Raw genomic sequence first — 18,211 nt, 5'->3', positions numbered from 1 at the left:
GAGATCAACGGTATTGTAACTATTGTTTCAATTTTTACTTTATTGGTGTGAAGCAATTTTTTTTTTATTTCAATTAATATTAAATTTTTTTTTTGGATATATATTTTAAAAATTAATAATTTTTTATCAATTTTGTCTAACTTTCTATTACAAAACAAACTTTATTTAATATCCGATTAATTAATAGATTTAATCCCGATTAACTATTTAAATTCAATTAGTGTCCTATCCTAACCGAAATCCTAGATACACTCTGTACAGGTTGCCAATACCTAAATAATTCAGTTACGCTTTCAATGAATGATTGACCAGTCAACATGTTCCTATGCAATGGGCTTCTAAATGTTTGACTGGTCAACAACCATAACAACCTATAGTGCTCTATTACTCTTCCATCATTTGCCTCACCTTTTCACCATATCATTTACTCAGCCCTATTACCTCCTTGCTTCATAACTCAGCCCTATCTACCTCTAAAGTCAATACACCGAAACTTTAGATAGAAATGTGGGAGGCTGTGATCCACACCGGCCACCCTCATCTCAGCGTAAAGATAAAAAAGGATGATGTCTTAGATGACTCCTTTCTCATATTGCTCGCTAGTCGATGCAACCAAGGATATATAAGAACATGAGAGAAGGGATTGACTATCATTCGTTCGATTTGCTAGATGTTATATTATTAAATGTTGTGTTGTTTTAGATGCTTATGTTATTAGATGATGTTTTCAGTTTGGATTGTTGATGTGCAGGTCATTTAGATGTTGTTGTTAAGATGTGAAATGCTAGATGTAATTTTATTTTATTTTTTAAAATGAAAGGTGTTTCGAGAGAGAGAGAGAGAGAGAGAGAGAGAGGAGACACTACATATTTATTTAGTGAAATTATACTTTGCAGCCGGTTGCTGAAGTTCCAGAAAAAGAAAAAGAGAGAAGACACTTTACATCCTCTACGACACTGATCACTGATGATGAGAATATTAATTAAGATCGTTTATCCATACATAGATTATATATATGCATAATATAATAAAGCAATTCGGATTGCGTGGACTGATCACTTACCCCGTGCAATACCATACCAAAGAGGGAGGATTAAGAGAGTAAAAACCAGCATATGATGCATTCATTAGAAATACCAGTGTCTTTCCCCCATATACAATTTCCTATACACATAAAAGTAGAGAGATATGTACAACTACAGCGCGCCTCCCTTTGATAAAATTGGAGGCCATCAAAATTCTCTAAGAAAGAAGGGGCTTTTCAACATCGCCAACAGAGGACACCAAGATGCCATCTTCTATTGAAACATCATGGGTTTCATTGTTCTTCGCCCAAAGGACTACGTAAAGACCGCAAAACATGAGCACAATTCCTACAAAGCTGCATTCAACAACAATAGTTAGATGATCGATTAGTTTGCCAATGACTAATAATAAGTCCGTTTGCAACTTTCTGATTTAACAGGGAAAGGAAAATCAAAATGTTTAAAACGCATTTCCAGGAGAAATGGAAATGTCGTTTACTCACCTTCCTAGACCGATCATCTGATGGTAAAAAACAGCCGAGAGGATGGTAGAGCAAACAGTCTGAACAGGGCTGAAAATTGAGACAAGCACGGGCCCCTTCTTACGAACACACCAAACCTGAAAGGCGATACATGCGCCGATAACAACCCCTCCCTTAATGCAATAAAAAAAAAATTAGCTAAACATCATATATAGCAGCCATAGCTTAAGATAGCAGATAACTATTTTAAGTTGTGTATAAATTTCTGATCTTAGAGGGACTTTTTTATAAGATTTTTAATACATACAAGGAGGGAAAAGATATGAGGTGTGGTAAAATCTTACCAGTAGGCAGATCTCTCCAATTAGCATGATACCAATGTCTGGTGACCCGATATCTATCTTGCCTTTCATGATAAATAATACGATTGCGGTAAACATTGAGCCCATCATAGATGTTACTGTGCATATTGATAAAGGTGCTGGGAAGTTGACCAAAGTTGCCGCCTAAAGAAAATTTTATTATTCAACAACTGTAAAAGGCTTGTTAATAAAGCACTGATTAAAATTAATTGGGGTCTTATTGAAAGAAGGAAAAATTAATTGGTGAAAGGGGTCTAGCTACCTGCAAAACTGAATTACAAGAGAGAATCACCACACCAGCAAAAAGATAGAAGCAGCCTAACATCCAGTCATAGTATCCATAACTATTTGTGTTCTCACCAAAGTGGGGCTTGTTGAGTTGCGGAGAAGCGGGAGGGGGACTTTGCAAAAAGCTCATTGCCATGACACCGCCCAGGCAAACCAAGGTTCCTAGTATCTTGGCCTTGCTATACTTGCACTGTTTTTCAAACTTCTCAAACCTATTACAATCATATATGTTGCGAAAAAGTATTACGAAAAAGGAGTAAAATTTCAAAGGATCTATGCTGACATCTGAGGTAGTTCTTTTGTGTGTGTGTGTGTGTGTGTCTATGGAAGGAAAAATAACATGGTTAATACAAATTTTGCCGGGTTAAAGCAGGTTGATATAATCTGAAACCCACACAAATTGAAAACGGTTGGTTTAAATATATCGGACTATATATTCTGATTGCAGCTAACCAGAGTAGCTCAAGTTGTCTTTATTTTGAAAAGCTGTATGATCTGAATTAATTATCCAATATGAAACTGTGGGTCCTCTCCATTCCTGTTAAATTAAAATGAAGTTATAAGTATATATCATACCCGAGACAGGCAGCAATTATGAAGATAAGACCAGGTGATAAATTGGGCATGGCAGAAGCAATTGTTGGTGAAGTCTTTTCTATCCCTATCAGCATCAACAGTTGAAATATAGTCATTCTACATAAAAAAAAAAAAAAAAAATCATCATCACTTAACTCAACAAAATAGTTAAGGATATATATGTCAACAACTCAACATCATGCCAATTTTCTATTTTAGAAAATAAAATAAAATAACTAGCTAGGTAATAGAAGTAGGAGTTGTTTAAAGGATCGAATGGCCTTTTTTTTGTTGTCGGTTCCTTTAGTATGTTCCTTTCCCTTCTCTTGATGCATCCTTTAACAAAGGACTGCAACCTGAGTCAACCAACTTTAAACCGAATCTTAGACTATAAAACTGCAACTTCATTTAATTTTCTTTCATTGAACCCTGATTTTCTATGGCAGCATCTCTTCATCCAGTCGTATCACTTTCAAATCTGGCAATTGTTAATTTGCTATTTGCTAAAGACCTAGTGCACATAATTAATGCTGCACAGGCACAGCAATATTAAATTATTAATTGTGCCGGTGAATAACTGGAGGCTTATATTTCACTTAAAACTGGAGAATTCAGTCGCTGCCATGAAAGCAACCCTTCCCAATTACCCCATTTTCCATTAGCTAGGCCACTACCGAAAGTAGATGTAGAACCCAGTTTATTTATTTATTTATTTATTTTATCATCAAATTACCCCATTAGCTAGGCCTAGGCCACTTCTCTACTTTCGTTCCACCTGCTTTTGATGGAAATTAAAGAAGATAGGTTCCACTTCTCTACTTTCGTTTCAAAATTGTACAATTTTTTCGCCAATTAATTACCTGCTGATCACATCACAGGGTCGCTGGTACGGTCGATTTTGGAAAATAAAAATAAAACAAGCATGTAGAGAAAAAATTTACAACCCATACCCAGCCAAAGAAAGAAGGCTAGGGAAAGAGAAGAAGAAAGAAAAACCACACCATTACAATTTATACATGTTGATATAAATTAGATTAGAAATGCTAAAAAAACTTACCCTCCAAGAGAGAGCGTCACCATCTGAGCAACCAAGACTGGAGTTATCTTTATATTCCATTTTTTCCTACATGTACATAAATTAAAGAGCTAGGAAGTTAATCAAATATATTCCATTTTTTCCTACATGTACATAAATTAAAGAGCTAGGAAGTTAATTAATCAAACATAACAAATAAAGAGCGAGGGACGAAAACACAAAAGAACACCGCTTTACCTCTCAAGTGCAACTGCGAAAGGAAGCAACGCCACAGCCGAGGTTGAACCAGTAAGAGCGACCAGAAACAGAGGATTCACTCCGAGCGCAAGCACACGGTTTACAAATATCACGTAGAAACCCATTATGCATTGCACAGCCAATAACCCGGAGATGAGTAGCATTTCTTCAACCCAATTTCCAGTTGCTCGACCCAACATCAACATATATCCTGCATGCGGTTAATTAATTTAGTCTATTTAGAGAAAGAGGGGAGGTATATATATATGCATGAGTGTGTTTTTTTTTTCTTTGGAAGGTATAAGTACTGGTATAGGAGGCCTCGCTCTTCTCTCTCTTTCTTTTCTTTCTTTCTTTCTTTCGAAGAGGAAAGGTGGTTGTCCCATTACTATATAGTGGAGATTGTGTGCGTGTCAAGTAGATCAATTGTGTCTTGAATGATGATGCATTGGCACGTACGATTAATTGACTATATTATATATAGCTGATGCAACATCATCCGGTCCAGGCACTTTCTTAATTTTAGACACTAGCTACTTAGATATTTAATTTGCAAGTCCTAATTAATTTCCTATTAACATGCATCATGATATATATTTTGCTATATATATATATGAACTTATGAAAAGTTGGTATGATTTGCTATGCTAATATATATGTTCGACCATATATACCTCTTGCATGCATGGACAACAGCGAGGCATTATTAATTGCACTTAATTAATGCATATATATAATAATTAACATGTCCAGTCACCGATCAAACTGCTAGCTGCAAGTCATATATATAATAATTAACATGTCCAGTCTCTATATATATATATGCATCCGTAAAAGATGATATTTTGATATTGATTTGATTAGTATCAGATTTTGTAAAAAAAAAAACATCGACGTGGATAAATTATATATATTGTTTTTTTCAACTTATTGTGTCATATAAAATCAAAATTAAAAAATGATATTTTTTTATGTACATGTGGAGAAAATAATATATATAGATGATATCTAATGTTTATATATTGACATCTAGACTTTTAGAATTTTTATTGTTAGAAATTAAAAAGTGCACATATGATGGGGACAAAAGATAGTGGCATTTGAACCCTCCTCTCTAAACAATGTTTTGTATAATTAATTAAAAAGTTTATAAATCTCAAAAATAATATTAGGACCAATAATTATAATTTACAATTTTTGATATTATCTACATTATGTGTATTTACAGTAATATATTTATTTTTTGTTATATTTTTAAGTTATAGACTTGGATTGTATCCTTAATTTAATTAATCAATAATTATTTATTATTTCTCTAAAAAAATATTATTTATTAGTTATCTATTAACCTTAGCGATAATAATAAATAAAATATATGTTTAATAAAAAATAATAAAATACATATAAAACTAAATTTGGATGAATAAAAATATAAAAATATCTTTATAATAACGACCAACAAAACATCCCGTAAATTAAGTGTTTAATGAAACGGAGATGGCAATCAAATTAGCAAGCAGTAAAAATAAATGTTTACTGAAAAATTATCCAGAAACCATACATATCGACGTTGGAGCAAAGCTAGGCAGCACCAACCACAGTTAAGTATTAATTTAGGGTCTGTTCGGCATTTACTGTTCACGTGGGAAAAAACAAATTCACTCAGACTGAATTTTTTTTTTCTCACGAGAACATTAATTTTTCAGTTCAAAATTTCCCGTTCCTATTCTCAAGCCTCCGCCGAACAGACCCTTAACGGTTGAAGCCCATAGGCATAGGCGGTTTAGTTACACCTGGCAACTCCTCGTGCAACCAGCGCATCTCTTGCTTGCATACAACATTTATTCACAAATTATATTAAACTCGTGCTTTCAAACATTTGAAACAATGTTGAATTTTTTTTCAAGTACAAAGCATGCATGCAGTCTGCTTAATTGTTTCTATATATAAAAACTTCTTTATTATTTTTTTAAGTTGTTTTGTTGCCTAAATATTGAACCCATTTATTCCGAAAATTTTATAAAATGATCAAATTTTTAAATAAAAAATATTGTATTTAAAGATTTAAAAATCTGAATAACCAAATTAAAAAATGCAATTCAACCATACCCAACATTTAGGCAATCCTATAAAATCTACAAGAATAAGATTTAACAATCCTATTCGACGCTAGACACCTTTTTGTTTCCTTCCCAAAAATTAAGCATGATATATATAAAGTAAGTATTGAACGAATAAACTTTGAAATTTAGATGCATAGATGAGCCGAAACATTTTTCTAGATCTAAAGGTCATGTTTGGTTGTGGACTAAACAGTGGAATAAGGGCTTTAGGCCTCATTTATTTCATCAAACGTGGTTTAATTGACCTGGATTAAGACGGAATAAGTCGATTTTTAGACTGGACTAAATAAGAAATATACAATATTTGTTAAATTTTAATTAAGTATGAGCTCTAACTTTTGATTATTTTTATTATTTGTAATCACTTTTTAAGAAATATAAAATAAGCATTTTTTTTCATTTGCGTGAATCAATATTTTTTTTAAATGACACAATTTTCTAAATCAACAAAATATACAATCTAGAAAATAATTAAATAAAATATTTGTTAAATTGTACTACAAAATAATAAATTTTTTGTTCATCAACCTAACACATTTTTGACAAATAAATTAGTACATATATAACTTTAATTAAATAAGATTCATTAAATACAATGTGTTTCTCTAAGATATAACATTAATTTATACATAACTCGTTTTCTTGTACAATTCCTTTCAATCAAAATGAAAAGAAATAAAAAATACAAAGAATAGTTTTATTATTGTTATTACAAATTTTGTGGGACAAAAATAATTTGTAATATCAAATCATACCTTAAGTCATCAAATTCTTATCAAACAAGGAATAATTTAAGTCAAGGTATAACTTTAGATATCAATCAAACATGAATAATTTAGATCGATCTAAGTTGAAATAATCAAGTTAGGCCTCATTAACTTTAGTCCACAACCAAACATGACCAAAGTGTGTGTGTGTGTGTGTTTTTTTAATTAACTTGGATCTGTTGTGACCTCCACATACATGTTATAATTTTTTTTAAATAAAAAGATATTGATATGTTATTGTATAGAACTAGGGTGTTCTTAAGTTCACCAAGTTCATTGGTGAACTCAAGTCTAAAACCCATCAAATCAGCTCCAAATAACGAATCTGAGCTGTTGAAATCCGTTTACATGTAAACTTTTTTTTAATTTTGAAGTTAATTTTGCATAGAGTCAAGTGGTCAAAAAATGAATGCATTAAAATTAATTTTGTTAACCTTCAAATTTTGACCGCTTGACTTTATACTAAATTAATTTGAATATTTAAATTTTTCACATGTAGATGCATCACTTGTAAGGTAGACAGATTTCAACAGCTCGGATTCATCATTTAAAACTAATTTGATAAATTTTAGAGTTCAACTCATTGTATAACATGTTGTACAATTGTTTAAAGTCACAAGAAGAGAATTTAAGACAACATAATAATAAAAAATAAATAAAAAGTTGAATTGGAGGAAACTTTTACGGTCTCTTTAATCTATTCTTTATTATTTTATAACATTTTCTATAAATAAAAAATTTCTGAAATCCAGTAGCGCAGAGTGCAGACAAATGAGTTCCGTGCTTTATGGGATGCTGTAATAAATGAAACGGAACAAAAGTGGTGACACAAAAAAGAAAAAAAAGTCCGTGGTGAGATCTTCTCTAACGCTGTCGTATTTTACTTGCTTCTCAAAGATTGAAATTGTTCCACGTATCTTACGCACGAATCATGAGAATATCCAACGTCTGAAAATACGCTGAGACATGGACACCACTGCACGGGATAAGTACAAATTAAGTGCAAAAAGATCAACGAGGGCGGTGGTCCATTTTTGTCGACCATATTTTTGAACATCGCGCCATTGTATTACTTTTACTTGCTTGGTACCTTGGTGCGGTTTTCACGGGATGGGTGGTGGTGACTGGTGTGGTGACCTGACGAAAATATATCCTCTCCAATACCTGATAAGGGAATCTTTTACCATTACTAGATCTGAACCGTACTTTTTAACTTGGCACGAATCTCAAAGCCCAAAAATGGGGCCCCCTACAGTGACCCGAATCCCAAGCCGGTTGAGATTTAATCTCAAACCGTAAAGTAAGTCATCCTCTGCAATAATTGTGCAATACCTGAGAGGATACGGGTTCGTGACCTATAATACATCTACTTTATATTGTCGGGTTATTTTCCGTTTTCAAAGTTTTATACAGTACAAGATCTTCATAATCACACGTATTTGAAAATCACATTTTATATTATTTTCAAAACATTTATTATTTTTTTAAATAGATACAAAATCACGCTTTTTGAACCATCTAAAAATAATGTTTTTGTTATTAATTTTAAAAATAGTAAAAAAAACTTAGAGATTAAATTTTATATTTTTTTGATTATTTTATACTATTTTTGAATCATCAAAAATAATGATTTTGTACTAATTTAAAAAATAGTAAAAAAAGTTCAAACAATATATAAAATTTAATCTTCAAATATATTTTAATATGAAAATTGAACAGTTCAGATCGAATATTAAAACTTTAAAACATAAATAAAGAATGTGAGACGTGAAAGAAATGATACATTTGAGCCCTTTTCATATTTCTATATCGTAGCTTTCCGTAATTAATTTGCTAATTAAATGGTAAATTTATAATTCAGTATTTGAGAAAGTGGTGGTTGATTAGTAAAAGTTGCCAATGTTTAATGTATTATTCCCTTCTATGGCGATATTTCATTGATTAGTGTTTTTTGAATGTATTTTCACAAATAAAGTTGAGAAACGATGCTTTGTTTTGTTAAGTTTTATAAGTGTAAATGGTTGTATTATTATTATTATTATTATTATTATTATTATTATTATTATTATCTTTTTGAGTAAAGTTAGAATGATTCATTATTTTGTGTCTCAATCATACTCTCCATCTTTATCTCTATATTTTAAATTCAAATATTTAATTCGAACTGCTCAACATGATCTTCATATTAAAACGTGTTTAGAGATCAAACTTTATATTTTTCGAAATATGTTTACTATATTTTTAGATAGATACAAAATCACTATTTTTTAAAAGATTCTGGACCATCCAAAAATAATGATTTTGTATCTATTTGAAAAATTAATAGTCAGATTCTAACAAATATAAAATTTGACCTCCAAGTATATTTTAATGGAAATTGTATTTAGAGTTTCGAATTTTGATCTTACAAAAAAAGAGAAAAAAAAGAGAGAGAGAAGAATATGAGACATTATCAGAGCACAACTCCAAAATCAATAAGGAACAATGTCGTATAGATATTTTATAAAATGCCACAAAAAATGCTCAATATTATTTCCCTCTATGAATGCATCATCCCGAATCAGATAAAAGGGTAGATGTTTGAAGCAGTTTTGTAAATAATAGTATGCGCTCGTCGAACGGACGAGTTACCGCTAAGTGATTAATCAGTATGTAACCGATTAATAAAAATTATATGGACAATTAATCGTTTTCATTAAAATTATGTGTGTGTATTCATAATTTATTAAAAATGATTTGTTTAACTCTTCAAACTTATTCAAAGATTTAAATAGCATTTATCGCGTCATAACAGAATGGCTAAAAAAGGGGCACTATGCTCATATAGCATGGAATAACGCACTATAGCGTTGATAGGGCCATAACTTTTATGGTCCGAAAACGTTGTAGCACTGCTATAGCGCGCTATTTAGAATCTTGAACTTATTAAATAAGCTTAATTTAACTTAATTTTATTATTATAACATGACACTGCAGTTATTTATTCTTAACAACACATACACATATTATATTTTATATTTGTAAGTAACAACACATTTATTTAATGAAAAATAAATTCGAGAATTAAGTTTTTTCAAATACTAATAACATATTATTTGAAAGAAATAAAACATTTTAATATAAAATTATTAAATTTAATTTTATATATGAACATATCGTACTAATTAAAAATTACATTATTAATTAAAAAAATATGATATATAAATAATAAAAGAATTAATTAATTTCAAAGTAAGAAGAGAAAAAATATATAAAAAAATATTAGATATATATTCAAATACAAATAAAACTACAATACATAATATATAAACTTATTATCGCACACAGTTATAGAAAAAAATAATGTAAAACTAAATATTGAGTGAAATAATAAAAAATAAACGGGAGAAACATCCAATGCTGGTTTGAAAGTAACATCCAAATTAACTTCCCAAGGAAGGCGGCGTGGGGAAATTGTTTGTGGACCATACATAATATCCAGAAGGTAGGAGGTCAATTTGTAAGGTTCTCCACTTCTCCTATGCGCCGGTTTTTTTATTAATAGAAATAAAATAAATTAAATATTTAAAAAGAACACTACTTTTGAGTTTTTGCGAAAATTAAGTAGATCGGGCTCTGTAAACCCGTCCCACCGGACGGGTCCAATTGACCCGTCCCGGTTAATCGGATTAGCCGTTAACCAACATCACGGAAAAAAAAAAAAAAATTCCCGGACGGGTTTAAGCATCCCGTCCCGGACCTGAGAAAAAAAAAAGAAAAGAAAAAGAAAATCTGGACGGGTTAACTAACCCCGTCCAGAATTTGAAAAATTATATTATATTATATTATTATATTATTATATTATATTATTATATTATTTTATTTTTTGTTTTTTATATTATATTATGATTTTATATATATTATATTTTTTTTGTTTTTTATATTATATTATTATATTAATATACTTATATATATATATATTATATTATGAATAGAACTAGTTTAGTTGTGCTTAAGTTCACCAAAGTATTTGGTGAGCTTAACTCCAAAACTTATTAAATCGGTTTCAAATGACGAATCCAAACCGTTAGAACCTGCCTATGTTGCGAGTGATGCCTCTACATGTGAAAATTTTAAACGTTCAAATTAATTTAGTATAAAGTCAAGCGGTAAAAAAACGTTCAAAAGAAATGCAAAGATTATGAATGGAGTTGGGGAGAGAGCATGAGAATGGCGATAATGGCGATCAATTAGGCGATTGAAAAGAAATTGAAAAAAAAAAAAAAAAAAAAAAGCGAAAAAGCGAAAATCAAAATAGTCGCTCACAGGCCTATGTCGCCCAATGCGTTCTCTCCTCTCTCCTCGCTTGATCCAGAACAGCCCATATCGAGGCCACAAATGCCTGTTCGGGCTAGTATAGGTCCAGCAATGGCGATTGGGCCTGAATCTTTCAAATCAAAACTGTTGACACAGCCTGCTTCGCGTGAAGACAAACCGAAGGTGTGCCAAAACATCTATTCGTACTGGCATCCTCGAGGCAGCACGATACAGTCTCTCGTCACGCGAGGCACCATAGTGCGCCACAAACTCGAGGCTCTTCGCGCAGCTTCCTCTCCGTCCAATCCAGTCTGTTTCAAATGTGCTGATCGGGGTCACGCGGTGATCGATTGTAGGAATGTCGTGATCTGTTTTCTTTGCAATCAGCTAGGGCATCGATCGGCGGAGTGTCGATCGGTGACTAACAACCCTCCGACACCGCGCAAACAGTCTCGAAACCTTCTTCCGGTCCACACCGCAGATCCGATCGGGTCATCTCAGACGGATTCGGCGCGATCTGCTGTCAGTACTCTTCTTTCTTCACCGACTATCTCTGTCTTACCGCGTTCATCGGCGACAATGAGTGCTCATGCCATGCGCGCCCCCATTCGTACTCTGTACTCCACCGAAGCTAGTGACCTTGAGGAGCAAGCTTTTCATCGCAGCTTTTTCCTCACCGATCACTTAGGTTGGGGTCCGATCAAGATCGAGCAGGCTCTGAAAAAATTGGTCCACTACTTTGGATGGTTTGCCAGTAAATTTGATGAACATCGTTACTTGATTGAAGCTCCGAACCCTCAATGGCTTGACGCTACTTTGACACGGGGACACGTTCTCCTTGACAACATCCAGTTTCGAGTGTCTCCGTGGGATCCATGCTATAGTGAGGGCCTCCGCATGATTCCACAGTGGGTGCGGGTGAGGGGTTTCCCGGCCAAGTTTTGGCAATGGGAGGAATTTGAAAAAATCTTTTCAGACTTTGGGGCTACTGTCTTGGAGTTGGATCATGCCACTCGTATCAAACGAGATAGACAAGTTGCTCGCCTCCGATTAGGTATGTGCGACCCCCTTCTCTTACCATCCACACATTGGGTTATGCACAGAGATTCTGGGGGCTATCTCTCTCGTTTCGATCTGATCTTTGAACTGGAACTTGCTAAGAATGCGGGCTCTGGTGCTTGGGCCAAGAAAGGCCAACCCAATGACCCTGTTCAAGCCAAACCAGGTTCTAAAGGAGTGGTTATCTCAGAGAAATCTGGTTCTTCCCATAATACAGTGCGAAAGACTGCTCAATCTACTGGATCTGACAGAAAAGGTAAAGCTGTAGCACCTGTAGAGGAAACAAATGAAACTGATGGATCTGATGTGGAACCGGTGAACTATTGTACCATCAATGGTAGCACTCAGGGACCTGGTGGTCCATCCCATGCTTTTTGGCCACCCTGGATACCCAATTCCTATGGCCCTGGATCCGGCCGTAACTCTTCTTCTTATGCCCCTTATTTTGGAGAGGATTTAGGCCCGTTTGAAGAGATTGAAGCTGATCCCCAACCTACCAAGCTTCCACTGGCTGATTCTCTACCTCCCACTGAGTCTACTATATCACCTGATGCCAATACCACCTCTCCTATCCCTTCCACAGCCTTATCTCCTATCCGTCCTCATACCAAACCCACCTCTCTTCTTGTGGGTCCTGCCTTCCCCACCACTGCTCCCTCAGCACCTGGTTCCTCTCAGCCTACTACTACACCCGGGTCTGAGAATGAGAGGGATGCTGAAGAGGTGGGTCTCCTCCCTCTCGTCACAGTGGAGCACCTGCCACAGAGCCAAGTGCTTATCCATACTCCCCAAGGCGATTTTCAGTGCAACACGTCAGCGGCACTGGACATACCCATCACTAGCCAGAAAGCTGCTGATACTTTGCAGGCTATTCATGCCATCGCCTCTCTGATGACCCAACTGGTCTCTCCTCTGCTCCATCACCCCCCGCCTTCCTCCCCCAGTGCTGGGTCTCCACACACTCTGGTCACTGCTACTCCAGTTGTGACAGAAGTTCCGAGCAGCTCTCGAAAGAGGCGGTCTACTAGACCTGGTGGTTTCCCTCAACCTCGAAGAAGTGTTAGAATTCTCTCTCAGGGTGGCGACACTGTCCCAGTGATGGCCCGAGCTACCGCCAGAGTACAGTCTAAGTATAATCTCCAAGGGGGCTCTACAGGTATCCCCATTCTCAATAGTTTTCCTTACACTAGAATGACTGATGAGGAAGTTTCTGAATTGTTTAAAGTGTATAGCATTAGTTTAGGTTATGGGGACATAGATGCCAATACCATAGTCACTGCTTTGAAAGAATTGAGTAGACAGGAATTTGAACAATTGCTTAGACAAGCCTTTTCAGGGCTGAAATCTCAAGGTTCTGAACATGCTTTGGCTATTAGTAAGGATAATGAGGGGCATTTAATTGTTAAATGAAAATTTTAAATTGGAATGCTAGGGGATTGAATGATCCTAAAAAGAGGAGGATCCTTAGAGATATGATAGTAGAGCATAATATTGATATTATAGCTATTCAAGAAACAAAAAAGGAGACGTTTACCCATAGGGCTTTGAGATCTATTTCTTCTAAATTTGATATTTGGCTTTGGTTAGCCTCCAATGGTAGATCAGGAGGCATTCTATTTGGTTGTGATAGTGACCATTTTACCATCATCTCTTCTGCAGTTCATACCTATTCTGTTGATATATTCCTTCAAAATAGACAAGATGGGAGTAGTTGGATGCTTACCATAGTGTATGCTCCTGTAGATAGAACTTTAAAATCTGAATTTTGGCAGGAACTTAGACAAAATAGAATAGGTAGAGATGACCCTTGGATAGTATGTGGTGACTTTAATGCACTTCGGGCTAGACATGAAAAATCTGGCACAAATTTTGATGTTAGACTTAGTGGAAAGTTTAATGATTTTGTGGATGATCATCATCTGGTGGAACTCAAGTTACCTCATAAGAAGTTTACTTGGGCTAGTGGTAGGAATAAAGCTTTATTAGATAGATATTTTGTTACAGTAGATTGGTTAGATCAATTTCCAGAGGTCACAGTACAACACTTGAGTTCCTATGGGTCTGATCATAACCCTCTAATACTTTCCACTGGGTTTACTTTTTTGCATAACCATCAGTTTAAGTTTGATCCAGAATGGCTTAAAAATGAGGAATTTGTGACTCTTGTTATCAAATGGTGGCAAGAATACACTCTTTCTTCATATCGAATGGGACTGTCTTGGCATAAAAAAACGAAACATCTAAAAAAGAAAATACAAGGGTGGGCTCGGAATTATTATGGGGCTAAAAAACGTTCCAAAAAAGCCATTCTCGAACAACTTAAACAACTAGAAATGATTCAAGATGAAAGAGATTTAGACAATGCTGAACTGAATCGTTGGATACTCTTCAAATCTCAATTAGATGATATTTATCTTGAAGAAGAACGTTACTGGCATCTTAGAGCCAGACAACAATGGATTCAGGGGGGTGATCACAATACAAAATTTTTTCATAGGATGGCTAATACTAGACACAGAAAACGCAAGATTCTCTCTTTAGAGATCAATGACCAGTTCACTAATAATAGTATACAGATACATGAACATGTCCAAAACTATTATAAAGATTTGTTAGGTAATGTTGGGACTCCTTTTGGTCAATTGGGGGCTAACATTTGGGGGCCCCCAGACCAGGTCACCTCTGTGGAGAATGCACACCTCTTGCAACCCTTCCTTGAAAGTGAAATTCATCGAGCAGTTTTTGAATCAGACCCTAATGGTGCACCTGGGCCTGATGGCCTCACTTTTAGGTTCTATCAGTTTTTTTGGGACGTAGTTAAACATGACTTGATACAATTGTGCACTCAGTTTCATTCTGGAGAGTTAGACGTACAATTCCTTAATAAATATATTATTTGTCTCATTCCTAAAGAACCAAATGCGCAGGTTATTAAAAAATTCAGACCAATTAGTTTGGTGAATTGTAGTTTTAAAATCCTATCCAAACTTTTAACTTTCCGGGTAGAACCTATATTACAAAGGCTTATTGATTATCATCAATCTGCCTTTCTCAAAGGTAGATATATTTTAGATAATGTGGTATTAAGTCATGAAATAATCCATCACTGCAAACACACTCATACTAAAGGGGTGGTAATTAAAATTGATTTTGAGAAAGCATATGACAAAATCAATTGGAATTACCTCCTCCAACTTATGCAAGCCCGAGGGTTTGCAGATCGATGGGTTATGTGGATTGCCAAATGGCTTGTGAGCTCTCAATCCTGTGTTAATATTAATGGAGAGCTTACACCGTATTTCTTTTGTAAACGAGGGGTCCGGCAAGGTGATCCCTTATCCCCTTATCTTTTTAATCTAGCAGCTGATTCTCTTAGTAAAATGTTTCAAATTAGTCGAGAAAACAACAACATCACTGGACTAGGCCCTCCTTGTGATCATCAGCATGCAGTGACCAACTGTCACTATGCTGATGATACTATTTTATTTTTACAGGCCCATCCCCAGAATGTTGAGAGAGCCTGGTGGACAATGATGTTGTTTGAAGCTATTTCCGGGATTAAACTTAATCTTGACAAGACTGATCTATATCCGATCAATTTAGATAACGAAGAGGCTCTCTTCCTATCTAAACTTTTCCAATGCAGATTATCCAAATTCCCCTTCAAATATTTAGGCATTCCCATCTCTGACGCCCCTCTTCTGAATAGAGACTGGGGATTTCTCATCGACAAATTTTGACATAAACTCCAAGGTTGGAAAGGGCAATCTTTATCTCTTGGAGGGAGAATTACTCTCATTAATTCCGTCCTTTCAGCTGTTCCACTTTACACCTTGTCATTTTATAAAATTCCTGCTATGGTTCTTAGCGAAATAGATAAAATTCGTAGACAATTTCTATGGCAAGGCACTCAATCTAAACGCAAATATGCTTTGATGTGTTGGCAAGAGTTATGTATTGCCAAACAATTTGGGGGTATGGGTATCCTTAATCTCCAACAAATGAATTATTCCCTACTTTTGAAATGGTGGTGGCGCTTTAAGGACCAACATTACTCCAATATATGGAAATCTGTCCTACAGGCCAATCTCTCTCTTCCTATACCTGTGTCACCTTTCTGGAAAGAGATCCAAGCCCTCTCTCATATATGTAATTTAGGGGTGACTTATCAACCAGGTAGGCAAGGGGACGTCCTGTTTTGGGAGGATACCTGGTATGAACACTGTCCTTTGAAAATTATTTTTTCACATCTCTATGAAATATGCCTTAATCCTAAAGTCACAGTGCAGGAAGTGATAGCTACCCAAGGACAATGTTTGCAATTTAGGAGATCTCTTGGTGGTGTATTATCTCAAGAATGGCACCGTGTGCTACACATTATTAGTTTTACCGCATTTACACATGACCTAGACCAAATAGCATGGCTTTGGGATAGTAAAGGATATTATACTGTTCAGTCTATGTATTTATTTTTTAATTTTCAGGGGGAGCAACCTACACAGCCCTTTCTATGGTGGAAATTGCCAATTCCACCCAAGATAAGGGCATTTATGTGGCTCATGAGTAAAAATAAAATTCTTACTAAACTCAAGCTACAGGAAAAAGGATGGCAAGGGGATACCACATGCCATTTCTGCCATTCACCGGAGGATACTGACCATTTATTTTTTCAATGTTTTTATGCTCAAACTATTTGGTTTTATATGGGTCACTGTCAGCATGTCCGCCACCAATGGCACTCGATGGATGATGTGTTGTTGTTTGCTAATACTTTACCTACCAAAGCTAGAACTGCATTTTTATTAGTTGTTAGTGCTGTCGTTTGGTGTATTTGGAAACAACGAAATGATCTATGTTTTACACATTCTATTGTCCAATCGTGTAGAAATGTTATTCTAACTATTATCTCTATTGTTGTTTACTGGACAGGACACTTGAGGGCTGATTTGCAGGAGGAGGTTAATGCATGGCTGCCTCAGGACTTGGATGTGGTACCGCTACAAGTGTCTCCGCCAGACACAGAACGAATTGTGGGCTGGATCTCAAACAACTCTGAATAACTGTAGCATTTAGTTTGTTAGGAACATGCTATGTTTTTCTGTCCGAGCGTGGTTTTTACTAATCTCACTTACTATACTATGTGTTTGTTCTGTAAGGCCAGCTGTGCCTCTGTTGGTTCTTACTTTTAGATATCTATGTTGAATTGTTTGTAAAACTTCTATGTTTCATGGCAATGAAACGGGCTGTTTGCCTTTTTAAAAAAAAAAAAAAACGTTCAAAAAATAAATGCACTAAAATTAATTTATTAATCTTTTAATCTTGACCGATTGACTTTATACTAAATTAATTCAAATGTTTAAAATTTTCACATGTAGACGCATCACTCGCAAGATAGGCAGGTTCTAACGGTTTGGATTCGTCATTTGAAACCGATTTAATAAGTTTTGGAGTTAAGCTCACCAAACACTTTGGTGAACTTAAGCACAACTAAACTAGTTCTATTCATAATATAATATATATATATAAGTAGAGTACGGCTAACACGCTTCCTCTAGCATATGGGCCGAAATGCTTCCGGTGGAAATTTGAAATTTCAAAATCCAAAAAGTCGATCTGAACCGTTCATCTTCTTCTCCATATTAATATCTGCTTGGAGACCAAATTTTACATTTTTCTGAAATTTTTTACTATTTATTAAGCCACTATTTGTTAAGCCACCGTTGGATCAGCGATTTTCAAAGTGGCTTAATAAATAGTAAAAAAATTCAGAAAAATGTAAAATTTGGTCTCCAAGCAGATATTAATATGGAGAAGGAGATGAACGGTTCAGATCGACTTTTTGGATTTTGAAATTTCAAATTTCCACCGGAAGCATTTCGACCCATATGCTAGAGGAAGCGCGTTAGCCGTACTCCTATATAAGTATATTAATATAATAATATAATATAAAAAACAAAAAA

General features: G+C 34.8%; 1 protein-coding gene across 1 annotated transcript; it reads right to left on the bottom strand.

The window, feature by feature from the left end:
* Positions 1-1,106: 1,106 nt before the first annotated feature.
* LOC144567688 (WAT1-related protein At5g47470-like) lies at positions 1,107-4,393 on the bottom strand. The gene is made up of 8 exons (XM_078317854.1): positions 4,315-4,393; positions 4,007-4,217; positions 3,791-3,856; positions 2,734-2,850; positions 2,132-2,369; positions 1,852-2,013; positions 1,529-1,680; positions 1,107-1,381 (listed from the first exon to the last, which is right to left on the bottom strand). Exons 2-8 carry the CDS (start codon positions 4,210-4,212, stop codon positions 1,243-1,245), a joined length of 1,080 nt encoding a protein of 359 aa, XP_078173980.1. The 5' UTR covers positions 4,213-4,217; positions 4,315-4,393; the 3' UTR covers positions 1,107-1,242.
* Positions 4,394-18,211: the final 13,818 nt, after the last annotated feature.

Source organism: Carex rostrata, chromosome 16, assembly GCF_964058835.1.
Source record: "Carex rostrata chromosome 16, lpCarRost1.2, whole genome shotgun sequence".
Lineage (NCBI taxonomy): Eukaryota > Viridiplantae > Streptophyta > Magnoliopsida > Poales > Cyperaceae > Carex > Carex rostrata.
This window is presented reverse-complemented; position numbering and strand designations above follow the sequence as displayed.